The sequence below is a fragment of the Trachurus japonicus genome, chromosome 8 (genome assembly GCF_045865225.1).
Source record: "Trachurus japonicus isolate A0001 chromosome 8, Traja_1.0".
NCBI classification, from domain to species: domain Eukaryota; kingdom Metazoa; phylum Chordata; class Actinopteri; order Carangiformes; family Carangidae; genus Trachurus; species Trachurus japonicus.
The window spans coordinates 131,035-149,412 of NC_140914.1; the positions used below are offsets into that span (position 1 = coordinate 131,035).

At 48.1% G+C, this 18,378-nt stretch overlaps 1 protein-coding gene across 1 annotated transcript; it reads right to left on the bottom strand.

Moving 5' to 3' along the window:
- Window positions 1–383: 383 nt before the first annotated feature.
- Window positions 384–17,611, bottom strand: maptb (microtubule-associated protein tau b). Its single transcript, XM_085785552.1, has 7 exons — window positions 17,518–17,611; window positions 15,522–15,598; window positions 11,898–12,044; window positions 9,571–9,652; window positions 7,503–7,612; window positions 2,602–2,769; window positions 384–606 (listed from the first exon to the last, which is right to left on the bottom strand). The coding sequence occupies exons 1-7, from the start codon at window positions 17,609–17,611 to the stop codon at window positions 574–576; spliced, it is 711 nt and encodes a 236-aa protein (XP_085641678.1). The 3' UTR covers window positions 384–573.
- Between the last annotated feature and the right edge of the window lie 767 nt (window positions 17,612–18,378).

Below are 18,378 nucleotides of genomic sequence, written 5' to 3' on the forward strand. Positions count from 1 at the left end.
ACTTCCTGTTTGTGTGGCTACTTCCTGTTTGTGTAGCTACTTCCTGTTTGTGTAGCTACTTCCTGTTTGTGTAGCTACTTCCTGTTTGTGTGGCTACTTCCTGTTTGTGTGGCTACTTCCTGTTTGTGGCGTTAGTTTAAACATTTTCACTCTATCAATAATAATCTCATCACGACCCATTGAACCGTGTTACGGTCATTTGAGTTAGCCTAGCTTAGCATAAAGACTGGAAGCAGGGGGGGCTGCTAGCCTAGCTTAGCATAGATAGTGTTAAGCTAGGCTAGCAGTTTAGCATCTCTTACGGATACTTTATTTTGACAGTGTGGAGAGACAGGAAGCAGAGAGAGACGCTGGGGGAAGTCGAACCGGCGATCAGCGCCACCGTGGGACACGCCCCCCAGCTGGACTGAGCTGTGATTGGCTGACGACTGACGGTTAAAGCTTTTTTAATTTTGATAAAATCCCTCCAATACGTCTTGATGAACACGTTCATGAGGGAAAAGGCAGTTTCCTTGGAACCGGAGTGGGCGGAGCCTCGGGCACGGGGCTCGTCCAATCACGGGGCTCGTCCAATCACAGGCCTTGCTTGGCGAGGGAGGCCGACACCTGACGGGAGGAAGACATCTGTAAACACCGTGCAGCTTCAGCAAAGAGATTCAATAGGAAAGATACAATGATAGAAACAGTTTCACTTCCTGTCTCTCTAAGTGGGCGTGGCCAACCGTCAGTTTCACTTCCTGTCTCTCTAAGTGGGCGTGGCCAACCGTCAGTTTCACTTCCTGTCTCTCTAAGTGGGCGTGGCCAACCGTCAGTTTCACTTCCTGTCTCTCTAAGTGGGCGTGGCCAACCGTCAGTTTCACTTCCTGTCTCTCTAAGTGGGCGTGGCCAACCGCCAGTTTCACTTCCTGTCTCTCTAAATGGTTCCGACCCGACCCGCTAGGCCAGGACTCGGGGCAGTTAAAAAGTTTGTTTATTAACGTAACGTTATGGTTAATGGTTCAAAATGGTTAAATAATCGAGTTGCCGTAGTGTGTTGTTACCGCGGTAACGTTACGCTCCGCAAAGCACATGGAAACTCCAAAATGATAACGTTAATTAAACAAGAGGAAATGAGCGGTGGATTGGCGTTAGCAACGGCTAAGAAGAAGGATTACAGTACATGACCATCTAAACAAGAAAATGACGATGTGGATTTATTTCTGTTTACATCACGTTATGGCCGGGGGGGGGGGGGGGCTGGCAGCGGAAGAAGGCTACGTTTAGCTAAGAAACAGAAAGTAATAATAATAAAACAAGTCTTATTTAACGCTAGACAACTTGTATTAAATCATAAAGCAACTCGGGCATTTCAGGTCCACGGGTTTTTAAGGGTTCGGTTCAGGTTCAGAACTCATGTTTACAGTAACAGCTCGGGCCGTCGGCTCCGGGTCCATTTGGGTTCGGGTCACATTGGACCGGTGAAGACCTCTACTGTGAACGTGTGTGGATTTATACAATTTGTAGGTAAATGAAAGTGAGATGTTTATATTTTCTTACGATAACATTAAATATTTACACTACTACATTCATATTAGTATATAAGGACAGACCATAATCTGTGTTCACGTTCAATTGTCCCATTGGAGTCAATACACTCTATGCTGCCTCTGGTCTCCCTAAAGGGGCGTGGCCGAGCAGAAGCCTAGTGACATCATACAGGAAGCTGATGACATCATACAGGAAGCCTAGTGACATCATACAGGAAGCCTAGTGACATCATACAGGAAGCTGATGACATCATACAGGAAGCTGATTGGTTTATAAACCGTCTTTGGCTTCAGTTTTGTTAGAGCGCTGGAGAAGAGAGTAAGGACAGCATCGGTCCAATGGCAGCGCCTCCTGGTGGAGGAATATGAACTGACATCTCTGCATTGTTGGTGAATGAGCAGTGTGGTGTTTTCAATAATTTAAGGACATTTATAGATCACCCACGTTAATAGCATCATTGAGGATCCTTTACAGATAAACATTAACACATAGGAGAGTAAACAAAAACAAAAAAACAAACAGTTGTCTACATGAATGTTTCAATCTACATTTTGTAATAAACAAATTCTAAGTATAATTTGATATGACCAAGACACCTAAAAACAAAAACACGGCCGTTTTCATCAATTTACCAGCAAGTGGGCAACACACATACATTGGAGTGAATGGGTTTTCTGGGCGCTGTTGCAATACCCACATCCTGCCACTAGGGGGCAAAACCCTTAAACCCTTAAACCCTTAAACCCTTAAACCCTTAAACCCTTAGACCCTTAAACCCTTAAACCCTTAAACCCTTAAACCCTTAGACCCTTAAACCCATAAACCCTTAAACCCTTAAACCCTTAAACCCTTAAACTCTTAAACCCTTAAACCCTTAGACCCTTAAACCCTTAAACCCTTAAACCCTTAAACCTTAAACTCTTAAACCCTTAAACCCTTAGACCCTTAGACCCTTAAACCCTTAAACCCTTAAACCCTTAGACCCTTACCACGGGAGTCAATGGAGGTGTCCTTACTCTCTTTTCCAGTGCTCTAAGTTGTGTGTGTGTTGTGGTGAACAGGTGTGTGTCTCACCTGGTCGGCCAGCGTGTCGAGGGGCGGGGCTTCAGCAGCGTCCAGGCTCCCGGGGGAGGAGGTGTTGCTAAGGCGACGGGGGGAGGAGTCGGCCTGGATGATGATGTCAGCACCGTGGTCGGTCCGAGCTCTGGCCGACTCCCTGAAGCTCAACTTCTGGCTCTCGATCTGACACACACACACACACACACACACACACACACACACAGAGACACACACACACACACACACACACACACACACACACACACACACAGAGAGAGACACACACACACACAGAGACACACACACACACACACAGAGAGAGACACACACACACACAGAGACACACACACACACACACACACACACACACACACTGTTGCTACGCGACAGGAAGTTCATGAACACATGAACGCCTCAAGTCGTTGTTCTGTTCCATTTCCATCCAGTAGATGGTGCAATCCATCCAATAATACCAGATACGTGAGGGATAATGTAGAGTTGGTCGTTGTTATGGAGAAATAAACCATTTCTCCATAACAACCGACCAACTCTACATTATCCCGCTTAGAACACGGTCTACAACTAAATCATTCAATAATGTAACACAAAATAATGATAAAAGAGATTTTATTCATGTAAAATTAGACCGTTGCTCGGGACGCCGCTCTGACCAGCGCAGCACAGAAAAGAGAAACTATGCAGGATATTTACTTTATGTTTCATTTTTACCGTCATTAAACAGCTTGGGACTAATAGTGATGTTGATAAACGACTTGTAACCTGTTACAGGGAGAGTGGAGGCTCCTAAGTTATTTCCACATCGTGGCTGAAAAGTAAACTTGCATCAGAACTTCTGACCGTGTCACAGCTCCTCTCCTCTCTGTAGCTCCGCGACACAAACGCATCCCATAATCTCTTGTTTATGACAGATACGACTACACAAAATACATGGTAACGTGTATGGTAATCCATCGATCCACTGATTGATCATCAAAGGCTTCAGATGCACGAACGGGAGGAGGCTCAGCAAAACAGCGGCCGTGACCGGACATGCAGAGTCGGCCGTTGCTATGGAGTCCCTAGCAACGGTCCGCTCAGCGGTGGTCTATCGAGAAATAAACACCGCAGAATATTGGTGATTGACCAATCAGAATCGAGTATTCAAGAGAGCCGTGTTCTAAAGACAGATACAGTTTTAGGTTGTTATATTATTATTGGATGGAACAAAGTTAGTGAATGTGTTTCACTCGTTTTCTGTTTTCAATCAGAAAGGAAAAAGTTTCTGGATCAGCAGCTTCACAGTCTGAACAGCTGATCAGGAATGATCCGGAAATGATATAGGAATGATCTAGGAATGATCCAGGAATGATCCAGGAATGATCCAGGAATGATCTAGGAATGATCCAGGAATGATCTAGGAATGATCCAGGAATGATCTAGGAATGATCTAGGAATGATCTAGGAATGATCCAGGAATGATCCAGGAATGATCTAGGAATGATCCGGGAATGATCTAGGAATGATCTAGGAATGATCCAGGAATGATCTAGGAATGATCTAGGAATGATCCAGGAATGATCTAGGAATGATCCGGGAATGATCTAGGAATGATCTAGGAATGATCCAGGAATGATCTAGGAATGATCCGGTAATGATCTAGGAATGATCCGGTAATGATCTAGGAATGATCCGGGAATGATCCAGGAATGATCCAGGAATGATCTAGGAATGATCCGGGAATGATCTAGGAATGATCTAGGAATGATCCAGGAATGATCTAGGAATGATCCAGGAATGATCTAGGAATGATCCAGGAATGATCTAGGAATTATATAGGAATGATCTAGGAATGATCCGGTAATGATCTAGGAATGATCCAGGAATGATCTAGGAATTATATAGGAATGATCTAGGAATGATCCGGTAATGATCTAGGAATGATCCGGGAATTATCTAGGAATGATCCGGGAATTATCTAGGAATGATCTAGGAATGATCCGGTAATGATCTAGGAATGATCCGGGAATTATCTAGGAATGATCTAGGAATGATCCAGGAATGATCCAGGAATGATCTAGGAATGATCTAGGAATGATCCAGGAATGATCTAGGAATGATCCAGGAATGATCTAGGAATGATCTAGGAATGATCTAGGAATGATCCGGGAATGATCTAGGAATGATCCAGGAATGATCTAGGAATGATCCGGTAATGATCCAGGAATGATCTAGGAATGATCTAGGAATGATCCGGTAATGATCTAGGAATGATCCAGGAATGATCTAGGAATGATCCAGGAATGATCTAGGAATGATCTAGGAATGATCCAGGAATGATCTAGGAATGATCCAGGAATGATCTAGGAATGATCCAGGAATGATCCGGTAATGATCTAGGAATGATCTAGGAATGATCCGGTAATGATCTAGGAATGATCTAGGAATGATCCGGGAATGATCTAGGAATGATCCGGTAATGATCTAGGAATGATCTAGGAATGATCCGGTAATGATCTAGGAATGATCTAGGAATGATCCGGTAATGATCTAGGAATGATCCAGGAATGATCTAGGAATGATCTAGGAATGATCCAGGAATGATCTAGGAATGATCTAGGAATGATCCAGGAATGATCTAGGAATGATCTAGGAATGATCCGGTAATGATCTAGGAATGATCTAGGAATGATCCGGTAATGATCTAGGAATGATCTAGGAATGATCCGGGAATGATCTAGGAATGATCTAGGAATGATCCGGTAATGATCTAGGAATGATCTAGGAATGATCCGGTAATGATCTAGGAATGATCTAGGAATGATCCAGGAATGATCTAGGAATGATCTAGGAATGATCCAGGAATGATCTAGGAATGATCTAAGAATGATCCGGTAATGATCTAGGAATGATCCGGGAATGATCCAGGAATGATCTAAGAATGATCCAGGAATGATCTAGGAATTATATAGGAATGATCTAGGAATGATCCGGTAATGATCTAGGAATGATCCAGGAATGATCTAGGAATTATATAGGAATGATCTAGGAATGATCCGGTAATGATCTAGGAATGATCCGGGAATTATCTAGGAATGATCCGGGAATTATCTAGGAATGATCTAGGAATGATCCGGTAATGATCTAGGAATGATCCGGGAATTATCTAGGAATGATCTAGGAATGATCCAGGAATGATCCAGGAATGATCTAGGAATGATCTAGGAATGATCCAGGAATGATCTAGGAATGATCCAGGAATGATCTAGGAATGATCTAGGAATGATCTAGGAATGATCCGGGAATGATCTAGGAATGATCCAGGAATGATCTAGGAATGATCCGGTAATGATCCAGGAATGATCTAGGAATGATCTAGGAATGATCCGGTAATGATCTAGGAATGATCCAGGAATGATCTAGGAATGATCCAGGAATGATCTAGGAATGATCTAGGAATGATCCAGGAATGATCTAGGAATGATCCAGGAATGATCTAGGAATGATCCAGGAATGATCCGGTAATGATCTAGGAATGATCTAGGAATGATCCGGTAATGATCTAGGAATGATCTAGGAATGATCCGGGAATGATCTAGGAATGATCCGGTAATGATCTAGGAATGATCTAGGAATGATCCAGGAATGATCTAGGAATGATCCGGTAATGATCTAGGAATGATCCGGGAATGATCCAGGAATGATCTAAGAATGATCCAGGAATGATCTAGGAATGATCCAGGAATGATCCAGGAATGATCTAGGAATGATCTAGGAATGATCCGGTAATGATCTAGGAATGATCTAGGAATGATCCGGTAATGATCTAGGAATGATCTAGGAATGATCCGGGAATGATCTAGGAATGATCTAGGAATGATCCGGTAATGATCTAGGAATGATCTAGGAATGATCCGGTAATGATCTAGGAATGATCTAGGAATGATCCAGGAATGATCTAGGAATGATCTAGGAATGATCTAGGAATGATCCAGGAATGATCTAGGAATGATCCGGGAATGATCCGGGAATGATCCAGGATGAGCTGATGTTTCCAGATGTTTCTGACTGGCGACGACTGGAGGTGAAAGCTGGACCACCATAGCAACAGTAACCAAGGGGGAAACTTCCTCTACTGGATGAAAACACAACACAACAACGACGGGAGGTGTGTGTGTGTGTGTGTGTGTGTGTGTCTCTGTGTGTGTGTGTGTGTGTGTGTGTCTCTGTGTGTGTGTGTGTGTGTGTGTGTGTGTGTGTGTGTGTAGGTGTGTGTGTAGGTGTGTGTAGGTGTGTGTGTGTGTGTGTGTGTGTGTGTGTAGGTGTGTGTGTGTGTGTGTGTGTGTGTGTGTAGGTGTGTGTGTGTCTCTGTGTGTGTGTGTGTGTGTGTGTAGGTGTGTGTGTGTGTGTAGGTGTGTGTGTGTAGGTGTGTGTGTGTGTGTGTGTAGGTGTGTAGGTGTGTGTGTGTGTGTGTGTGTAGGTGTGTGTGTGTGTGTAGGTGTGTGTGTGTGTGTGTGTGTGTGTGTGTGTAGGTGTGTGTGTGTGTGTGTGTGTAGGTGTGTGTAGGTGTGTGTGTGTAGGTGTGTGTGTGTGTGTAGGTGTGTAGGTGTGTGTAGGTGTGTGTGTGTAGGTGTGTAGGTGTGTGTAGGTGTGTGTGTGTGTGTGTGTGTGTGTGTGTAGGTGTGTGTAGGTGTGTGTGTGTGTGTGTGTGTGTAGGTGTGTAGGTGTGTGTAGGTGTGTGTAGGTGTGTGTGTGTAGGTGTGTGTGTGTGTGTAGGTGTGTGTGTGTGTGTGTGTGTGTAGGTGTGTAGGTGTGTGTGTGTGTGTGTGTGTGTAGGTGTGTGTGTGTAGGTGTGTGTGTGTGTGTAGGTGTGTGTGTGTGTGTGTGTGTGTGTGTGTGTAGGTGTGTGTGTGTGTTACCTTCTTCTTGCCTCCTCCAGGAACGTGTGTAACGTTCTCCAGAGAACCGACTTTAGAATGAACGGCTGTGAAGTCGACTTTCTCTGACTTGATCTCCACCTTCCCCCCACCTGGACACACACACACACACACACACACACACACACACACACACACAGTCAGTCAGAGTGTGTGTGTGTTTATGTCCCTTGTACTTCTTTATATGTGGGCATAAATAAATAAACTTATACCATGGTCTGGGTGAATCCTCGATTCTGATTGGCTGCTGGGTGTCCATTAAAAAGTGATAATGGACACCCATAAAGATTCCGGTCAAATAGCCTGATTACGTTCTAAATATTACTGCGCTGGCTCAAACGCTTGTTGGTAACCACGGCAACGGACACTCTCGGACCAGCGCATCACGGCACCGGAGTCTGTAAACACACTGGCCGTCTGAAATAAAACTTCGTGTCACGTAACATTTGAGCCGTCACCTCACCTCCCTTCACTGATCAACTACCAGGCTGTGGCAGAGTCACCATGGCAACACACTGCGGTCAACAGAGTCACTATGGCAACACGCTGCCGTCACAGCCGGTCCCTCTTTTTTTCTCTTTTATCGCCGACGAGAGTTATTAAATAGTCCGCTCGGCTCAGCCGCTTATTGTGAAAGACGTGTGATTTTAACAGTAAAAACAACATTAAATTATAAGTAATTGATTTAATATGTATTTATCTGGTAAGTGACCATGGTAACAGCGGGATAATGCCCTTCCAGGTGTCTGATTATCAGAGATTAATGGACTTCGCGGAAGCAACCGTCCTCCGCTTCGTCGGGCATTATCCCTTACATAAAATGTGTGTCTCTGCAGGGCCGGTTTTAGCTGTGGGCGATATGGGCGACCGCCCAGGGCAAGTTAGTGGAGTGGTCGCTGGGGCGCCCTTTGTCACGTCAACTTGCTGCTGAGAGTCATAGATCTACTACATATACTGGGTCTACTACAGGTTGTGTGTGTGTCAGGAGAGGGAGGGGGGCGGGGGGGTCAACTTGCGACTGCTGAGGTCTCACGTTGGATGCTCCGCCGGCCCAGAGGGCTCTCATGCGGGGAAAGAAAGGAGGGTTAAGCACTAAACTCGTCGCCCTGAAGTTGGCTTCATTTTGGTAATGTTGCTATGGGATGCCCAGCAGCAATATTCCTCTTCTTCCTCTTCAATGTCCGGTCTCTGGTTAACAACATGAATGAACTGCGACAGGATCACGTTGTTAAACGGACCCTAGACTGTCATGATGTTTCTAATGAGCTGGTTTAACAGCAACATCACGCTGTTTCCAAAACCACACCGACTTCAGCAGAGAAGTGAGTTTAAGCACATTTTTAGTTTAGCCTACAGATGGAACAGTGGTTCCTGTCATTACTTTATATTCAAAATATCATCATGTTGCTGGCCCTACACTCACAAACAAAAACTATTTTAAATTGTGTATTTTTTAGAAGTTAAGAGGCTGTAGTCAAGCTGCTCAGTTTCAATATAGCCTAAGCCTATAATTTTATGTGATTGGCTATTTTAAAAAATCATTTAAATATGGCTGGATGATCAATAACAAATTAAACTGTGGTTTGACAAATTCAAACACATTTATTGATGATTTAATTTAAAGGAACCACGGTAGCCTATAAGATCATGTGTGAGATCAAATTCAGTGTTAAAGGCGCTCAGGCAGGTGATTTTGAAATACGCTAAAAGTAATCCAGAAAGTACTATTAGTATTACTTTACTTGAGTAATCGAAATGCATTACAGATTACAGATTTTGGGACATGTAATCAGTAATCTGTAGGGGAATACATTTTAAAAGAAACCCCCCCCCCCAACACTGATTATAATATATTCTTGTGTTTTTTCGTTGGTGGGTTTGTTTGTTTTTTGTTTTTTTTTTATTGGGGGGGGGGCACCAAGGGATGGCTTCGCCCAGGGCATAAAACTAGCCAGGACCGCCTCTGTGTCTCTCTGTGTGTGTGTGTGTGTGTGTGTGTGTGTGTGTGTGTGTGTGTGTGTGTGTGTGTGTGTGTGTGTGTGTGTGTTACCTGGTTTGTGGTGGATGTTTCCTTTAGAGCCACATTTTGACGCCACGTTGCTGAGATCCATCTTCTTGTTAACGATCTGGACCTGAACAGGAAACACGGGGTTAAACTGCTGAGCAGGGTCAGGTCGGTCCAACCCCGACCCACGCCCCCCCCCTCCCCCCGACCCCCCCCGACCCTCCAACCCCGACCCCCCCCCCCCCCCCCCCCCACCCTCCAAGTCTCAGGTCTGTTCTCTCTCTGGTCGAGTCGAGTTAAGTCGAGTTAAGTCGAGTCAGAACCTGGTCTAGATGAAGTGTTTTCTATTCTAATACATCACTCTTCTATCATGACAGCACCGTTCTCAGCCTGCACTCATACCGAGGAGCTGTAGATATTAAAATTTAAATATTTTATATTCAAAAGTCACAGAAAGTGGAGCATTGAAACCTCCCTGGTTGCTATGAGTGACGGGTAAACAGCCAATCAGCTGACGGCTGTGTAGTCGGGTTGCTATGGTTGCAGCAGCATCTGCAGCAGTGAGAACGTGAGGTCTGAAGGACGCGTTAGCTCGTCGCTATGGTAACGCTGGTAACAGGTGACTATGGTTACTGTAACAGCTGGGTAACCCCCCCCCCCATCATCCCAAGAAAAAGCTCTGGCTTTAAAGGGCAACTTCGGTGTTTTTCAACCTGGGTCCTATTTTCATATGTTTTTCTGTATATGTGAGTGATGGATAACATTTGTATTGAGGTGGCTCCAGTATTGAGCCGGGCCGGCAGCCGGCAGACAGCCTGCAGCCTAACTAACGCTCTTATATGGGGCAAGTGGCTCCCGTCAAAGTTCGCCGTATAAACGGTCATTTCTTTCAAACTGGCGGGCTCAGATAGTCACAATAAGTGTCCAGCAACATACTAGAGAGGAGAAGTGAATGACATTGCCTTTACCTGTTGCTGGAGGTCGCTGTTTATTGTGATCTGAGTCTGTCAACAGGCGAGAAATCTCGTTCTGAAATCTCGCTATAACTCGCGATAAGACACCGGTTGGGATTAGTACGTAGTAGTTAGTCTGCCTGGCAACAGTAGCCTACCGTATTGACCTGAGGTGAAGACCTGGTGAAGCCACGAGTGATTTTTCTGTTGGACACTGTGAAGCAATGGTTTGTCTGTGCGCATTTCCGAATTGTGCCAACAAAATGAGGGGCTACTCTTCGCGCAGCTTTCACAGACTCCCTTATTCCGACACGGACACGCTAAAGTTATGGCTAGCTGTGCTACAAATGGATGCTAACACTCCTGTCGATGCACTGCGCCGTGCCGATCACAGGGTCTGCAGTGCCCACTTTGACCAAGATGACTACTGCCAGTCAAAGAAGAGACCAAATCCGAAGCACCTTTATCTGAAGAAAAGTGCAGTCCCGAGATGGGAGACACCAGCTGCAGGCAGAGTGGAGGTAATGTGACAGCGACCTCCAGCAACAGGTAAAGGCAATGTCATTCACTTCTCCTCTCTAGTATGTTTCTGGACACTTATTGTGACTATCTGAGCCCGCCAGTTTGAAAGAAATGACCGTTTATACGGCGAACTTTGACGGGAGCCACTTGCCCCATATAAGAGCGTTAGTTAGGCTGCAGGCTGTCTGCCGGCTGCCGGCCGGGCTCAATACTGGAGCGACCTCAATAAAAATGTTATCCATTACTCACATATACATAAAAACATATGAAAATAGGACCCAGGTTGAAAAAAACAGAAGTTGCCCTTTAATGGAGGAGACGTGGTCACCGTGGCTACCAGACAGGTGGACAGTCATTACACCTGGTCACCATGGCTACCAGACAGGTGGACAGTCATTACACCTGGTCACCATGGCTACCAGACAGAAGGAGCAGTTTGAGGCCTTTCGTTGGAGGTCAGGTGACTTTTCATATGGCTGTAAATGTGTGTGTGTGTGTGTGTGTGTGTGTGTGTGTGTGTGTGTGTGTGTGTGAGTGTGTGTGTGTTACCTTGCCCCCTCCAGGTGAGTGTGTGTGTGTGTGTGTTACCTTGCCCCCTCCAGGTGTGTGTGTGTGTGTGTGTTACCTTGCCCCCTCCAGGTGTGTGTGTGTGTGTGTGTGTGTGTTACCTTGCCCCCTCCAGGTGTGTGTGTGTGTGTGTGTGTGTGTTACCTTGCCCCCTCCAGGTGTGTGTGTGTGTGTGTGTGTGTGTTACCTTGCCCCCTCCAGGTGTGTGTGTGTGTGTGTGTGTGTGTTACCTTGCCCCCTCCAGGTGAGTGTGTGTGTGTGTGTGTGTGTTACCTTGCCCCCTCCAGGTGTGTGTGTGTGTGTGTGTGTGTGTGTGTGTGTGTGTGTTACCTTGCCCCCTCCAGGTGAGTGCTTCAGGTTTTCCGTGGATCCGACCTTTGACCTCACGTTGCTGAGGTCGGGCATGGGGTGGGAGGGGAGGGGGGGGGTCCGGCCCCGAGGCCCGGGGGACCGGGGGGGGGTCCGCACCACCGCCACCTGGACAGACAGACAGGTAGACATGACACCTGTCACCATGGCTACCAGACAGACAGACAGACAGGTAGACATGACACCTGGTCACCATGGCTACCAGACAGGTAGACAGGTGGACAGGTAGACAGGTAGATAGATGGACAGGTAGACAGGTAGACAGGTAGACAGGTAGACAGGTAGATAGATGGACAGGTAGACAGGTAGACAGGTAGACAGGTAGATAGATGGACAGGTAGATAAAGTTATCAATCAGAAAAGAATAGCTCCCTGGTACAGCCCAAACTTGCGCGCTTTGAAACAGAAGACCAGACAGCTGGAAAGGAAAACACATCCCAGCCAACATGAGGAAGACCGTCAAGCCTGGAAGGATAGTTTATTAATATATAAAAAAGAACTCCGTAATGCTAGAAGCAATTACTATTCATCTCTAATAGAAAAGAATAAGAACAACCCCAGGTTCCTTTTCAACACTGTGGCCAGGCTGACCAAGAACCATAGTGTTGTTGAGCCATCCATCCCTCCAACTCTCAGCAGCAACGACTTCCTAACTTTCTTTACCGAAAAGATAATTAATATTAGAACAAAAATTGCTAGTAATGGAGCACAGATTACGGTACCCATAGAAGCACCTCCCAGACTTGGTACACACTTGGACAGCTTCTCTCCCATCGACCTGTCAGACTTAACTTCTGCAATTACTTCTTCCAAGTCAGCCACATGTTTGCTGGATCCAGTTCCGACAAGACTACTTAAGGATGTCTTCCCCTTAATTAACATTTCTTTTCTGAACCAAATCAATCTTTCCTTAGCCACAGGCTACGTGCCACAGGCCTTCAAGGTGGCTGTCATTAACCCTTTACTTAAAAAAACCTTCTCTTGACCCAGATGTCCTAGCCAACTATCGGCCTATATCCAACCTTCCTTACATCTCTAAGATCCTTGAGAAGATTGTCCTGGAGCAGCTACATGAACATCTGCACAGCAACGAGCTCTTTGAAGCTTTCCAATCTGGATTCAGAGAACACCATAGCACTGAAACAGCACTGGTCAAAGTCTCTAATGATCTTCTTATAGCTTCAGACAGAGGTCTCGTCTCTGTTCTTGTACTTTTGGACCTCAGTGCTGCATTCGACACCATCGACCACAGCATCCTGCTGCAGAGACTAGATCATGAAATTGGGATTAAAGGACCGGCCCTAAAATGGTTTAAGTCATACTTATCTGACAGGTTTCAGTTTGTTAATGTTAATAACGACCACTCAGAGTATAGCAGAGTTACGTATGGTGTACCGCAGGGTTCAGTCTTAGGGCCAATCCTCTTCATTCTTTACATGCTCCCATTAGGTGGCATCATCCGGAAGCACTCAATCAATTTCACTGTTATGCGGATGATACGCAACTCTACTTGTCCATGGAGCCAGATGACAGAAGCCGCCTCATCAATCTGCAAGACTGTCTGAAAGACATTAGATCCTGGATGTCCTCTAACTTCTTGCTACTGAATTCAGATAAAACTGAGGTTATTGTGTTTGGACCTAAACATCTCAGGGACACGTTCTCCAATCAGATCGCTACTCTAGATGGCATCACCCTGACCCCGAGTACAACCGCGAGGAACCTTGGAGTCATTTTTGACCAGGACCTTTCCTTCAGCTCCCACATAAAGCACGTGACTAGGACCGCCTTCTTCCATCTGCGCAGTATCACTAAGATTAGGAATATCCTCTCCCAGAGTGATGCTGAGAAACTAGTACATGCATTTATCACTTCTAGGCTAGACTACTGCAACTCTCTCCTGTCAGGATGTCCGAAAAACTCTCTAAAGAGTCTCCAGCTGGTCCAGAATGCCGCAGCGAGGGTTTTGACAGGAGTTAGGAAGAGAGAGCACATCTCTCCCACCTTAGCTTCTCTCCACTGGCTTCCTGTAGGATTTAGAATAGACTTCAAAATCCTCCTGCTGACTTATAAGGCTCTTAATGATAAAGCTCCAACCTATCTGAAAGAACTAATCATTCCTTACTGTCCTACCAGAGCACTCCGCTCCCAGAACGCAGGTCTGTTAGTGACTCCCAGTATCTCTAAAAACAGACTGGGAGGTAGAGCCTTCAGTTACCGGGCTCCTTTACTGTGGAAACAGCTCTCTCCATGGGTCAAAGAGGCAGACACTCTAACTACATTTAAGTCTAGACTGAAGACCTTCCTTTATGACAGGGCTTTTAGTTAGGGCTGGTTCAGGTAGCTCTGAACCATTTTATAGCTACGCTGCTATAGGCTTAGACTGCTGGGGACACATCTGGTTACACAGAGCCCTCTCCTCTCCTCTCCTCTCCTCTCCTCTCCTCTCCTCTCATCTCCCTTCCTCTCCTCCTCCTCTCCTCCTCCCTCCTCTCCTCTCCTCTCCTCTCCTCTCCTCTCCTCCTCCTCTCCTCTCCTCTCCTCTCCTCTCCTCTCCTCTCCTCTCCTCTCCTCTCCTCTCCTCTCCTCCTCCTCTCCTCTCCTCTCCTCTCTCCTCTCTCTCCTCTCCTCTCCTCTCCTCTCCTCTCCTCTCCTCTCCTCTCCTCTCCTCTCCTCCTCTCCCCTCCTCTCCTCTCCTCTCCTCTCCTCTCCTCTCCTCTCCTCTCCTCTCCTCTCCTCTCCTCTCCTCTCCTCTCCTCTCCTCTCCCCTTGGTGTCTCCACTCTCTCTGTGTTTCCTCAGATCCACCTGAGCTCCATCTCTCTGCACCAGCCGCCGCCTGCATCGCCCCCTCCCTCCCCTTCCCCTGCTGTTAGACCGGCCTCCCCTCCCTTCCCATGGACCAGTCTACCACCCAGTCCTCCCATCCAGCTGACCGCCCCTGCCCCCCCCCGCCCCCCCCCCCCCCTCACCAGAGACTGCCTTCATCAACTCCTGCTAACATTTCCATATTTCGCACATTCTGTGACAAACTGTAAACTGTTTTCTTGTCTGTAACAACATCTATTGCACGTCTGTCCGTCCTGGGTGATGATCCCTCCTCTGTTGCTCACCCTGAGCTTTCTCCTGGTTTTCCCTGTTAAAAGGGTTTTCCATGGAGTTTTTCCTCAGTGGATGTGAGGGTCTAAGGACAGAGGATGTTGTTATGATGGGATGTAAAGCCCTTTGAGACAAACTGTTTGTAAAAACGGGCTATACAAATAAAATTGCCTTGCCTTGCCTAGACAGGTAGACAGGTGGACAGGTGGACAGGTAGACAGGTAGACAGGTGGACAGGTAGACAGGTAGATAGATGGACAGGTAGACAGGTAGACAGGTAGACAGGTGGACAGGTAGATAGATGGACAGGTAGACAGGTAGAAAGGTGGACAGGTAGACAGGTAGACAGGTAGACAGGTAGACAGGTAGATAGATGGACAGGTAGACAGGTGGACAGGTAGATAGATGGACAGGTAGACAGGTAGACAGGTGGACAGGTAGATAGATGGACAGGTAGACAGGTGTTGAGGTGTTGAGGGGTTCAGACCTTCTTCACGTCTCTGTTTGGAGTTGAGGAGCGACTGGCTGGAGAACGACTTCCTGGACTGACTCCATCTACAGACTCTGACAGGTAGACAGACAGGTAGACAGACAGGTAGACAGACAGACAGGTAGACAGACAGGTAGATAGACAGGTAGACAGACAGACAGGTAGACAGACAGGTAGACAGACAGGTAGACAGACAGACAGGTAGACAGACAGGTAGATAGACGGGTTAAAGGGATACGCCAACATGTCTTGCCTCACTCCCGAGTCCATGACCAGCAGATAGACACCATCCTTTCCACTGTGTGTGCAGTAACAAGGGAGATAGAGCCGTATCGCCGTAATTAGCTTAGCTCAAACACTGTAAGTGTATGGGTAGTGTTAGCCTGCCTCCACCTAAAGTCGCTAATTAGCTTAGCTCAAACACTGGAAGTGTATGGGTAGTGTTAGCCTGCCTCCACCTAAAGTCACTAATTAGCTTAGCTCAAACACTGGAAGTGTTTGAGCTAAGCTAATTACGGCGATACGGCTCTATCTCCCTTGTTACTGCACGCACAGTGGAAAGGATGGTGTCTATCTGCTGCTCATGGACTCGGGAGTGAGGCAAGACACGGGAAAAAAAAATGTTGGCGTATCCCTTTAACTCTTTCGCGACCACACTAATTCCTCAGCATATCCGCTCCGGACCACATGTTTTTGGCTATTTGTTTACCTTTTTCTCACTCCGAACCGAACTCTGTACATCACCTAGAAACAAACGGTTTTCACGTGGTTTAAGAGTGACTTCAGACTTCAGTGAGTGGCTCACAGCGCCCGCTGCTCAGCCCCCGCTGCACGGCGCCCGCTGCTCAGTGCCCGCTGCTTGGCGCCCGCTGCTCGGCGCCCGCTGCTCAGCCCCCGCTGCAGAGCGCCCGCTGCTCAGCCCCCGCTGCACAGCGCCCGCTGCTTGGCGCCCGCTGCTCGGCGCCCGCTGCTCAGCCCCCGCTGCAGAGCGCCCGCTGCTCAGCCCCCGCTGCTCGGCCCCCGCTGCACGGCGCCCGCTGCTCGGCGCCCGCTGCTCGGCGCCCGCTGCTCGGCGCCCGCTGCTCGGCGCCCGCTGCACGGCGCCCGCTGCACAGCGCCCGCTGCAGAGCGCCCGCTGCTTGGCGCCCGCTGCTCGGCGCCCGCTGCTCAGCCCCCGCTGCAGAGCGCCCGCTGCTCAGCCCCCGCTGCACAGCCCCCGCTGCACGGCGCCCGCTGCTCGGCGCCCGCTGCAGAGCGCCCGCTGCACGGCGCCCGCTGCAGAGCGCCCGCTGCTCAGCGCCCGCTGCACGGCGCCCGCTGCTCAGCGCCCGCTGCTCAGCCCCCGCTGCTCAGCGCCCGCTGCAGAGCGCCCGCTGCTCGGCGCCCGCTGCACAGTGCCCGCTGCTCGGCGCCCGCTGCACAGCGCCCGCTGCACGGCGCCCGCTGCTCAGCGCCCGCTGCACAGCGCCCGCTGCTCAGCGCCCGCTGCACAGCGCCCGCTGCAGAGCGCCCGCTGCACAGCGCCCGCTGCTCAGCGCCTGCTCCACTGTACAGCGCCGCTCCGCTGCACGGTGAAAACAGCAGTGATAACCGGCTTTCAGATCCGAGTCTCCAAACCAGAAACGTTTGTAACAGCACCGGAAAAAGTCGCCAGATTTGTCGTCGGTCGCTTTTGTCAAAAGAAGGTTTGGAAAGTCGCCAGATTCAGCGAGAAAGTGGCAACACTGTAGCCGACAGCCGCACAGCGCTGCACGCTGTCCCCAGAGCAGCATTCAAGGAGAACGATTACTCAAGCAAAACCAAGATCACACAGTTTATAAAAAACATTATGTTTTGATTGTAGTTTAAAACAGTTTTACATATCAGAGGAACCATATTCACACACAGGGACCTCAGAGTGTCTATTATTGTAATCTGTAAAAAAACGGTTTTGACGAGTTTACTCGTCAGTGGTCGCGAAAGAGTTAACAGACAGGTGACAGGTGTTTTGTACCTGTGCTCTTGGCTGAGATCATCTTGGCTGCTCTGGAGCCTCCGGCCGACCTGGAGGTCTGAAACATCATCACCATCATCATCATCATCATCATCATCACCATCGTGTGTGTGTGTGTGTGTGTGTGTGTGTCTGTGTGTGTCTGTGTGTGTGTGTGTGTGTGTGTGTGTGTGTGTGTGTGTGTGTTACCTTCTCTTCAGTGGTTTTCTCTGTAGAAACAGAAGATGTATCAGATGTGTCATAGAAGAAGAGACAGGAAGTAAACACACCAGTGATTTAGACGGTTCAGTCTGAGCTTTAGCACCGCGGGAAAGGTGACGGCAACAGCAACGACGGCGGCCCCCGACGTCATCATTGCCGGTAACGTTACCGTTGCTGCCGTTGGTACCGTGCCGTTGCCGTTGCCGGCGGGAGCTTAGAACTTCCTCCAGAGCTGCGGCTGTGGGGGGGGGGGGGGGGGGCTGGACCGAGTCTGGTTTAATCAATACGAGGATAAACATCGCACACGATGTCAACCATAGAGCTCTACGAGCGTTAGCCTACTAACCGACCCCCAGTGTCTTTCTACCGGTGCAGACACACCAACTCCGGCGGCGACGGATCGCCGAGCGCACCGGCGAGTGGGCGGTTCTGTGTGACGTGGTGCGGAGCTTGAGTTTCGCTCTGCCGTTTCCAACATGGCGGCCGGGTCACAAACGATCTCATTTTACAGTTAAACAACACACTTAAGTATGTTTCTGACAACATTTGAGACGGGAAATGTGTAGTGCAGTAACAGAATCTGGATTCATATTTGATCAACACGGCCTAGTTTGATAGTTTGAACAAAGTTTCTGAGCCGGCCGCACTGCGTTGGACGGA

Excerpts from the sequence above, each read along its gene's own strand:
- maptb (XM_085785552.1), bottom strand. The coding sequence starts at position 17,611 with ATGATGATGATGATGATGATGGTGATGATGTTTCAGACCTCCAGGTCG. Across the intron at positions 15,599-17,517 it reads GATCTCAGCCAAGAGCACAG|AGTCTGTAGATGGAGTCAGT; the intron begins GTACAAAACACC and ends TCTACCTGTCAG. Across the intron at positions 607-2,601 it reads TCGACACGCTGGCCGACCAG|GTGTCGGCCTCCCTCGCCAA; the intron begins GTGAGACACACA and ends TCCTCCCGTCAG.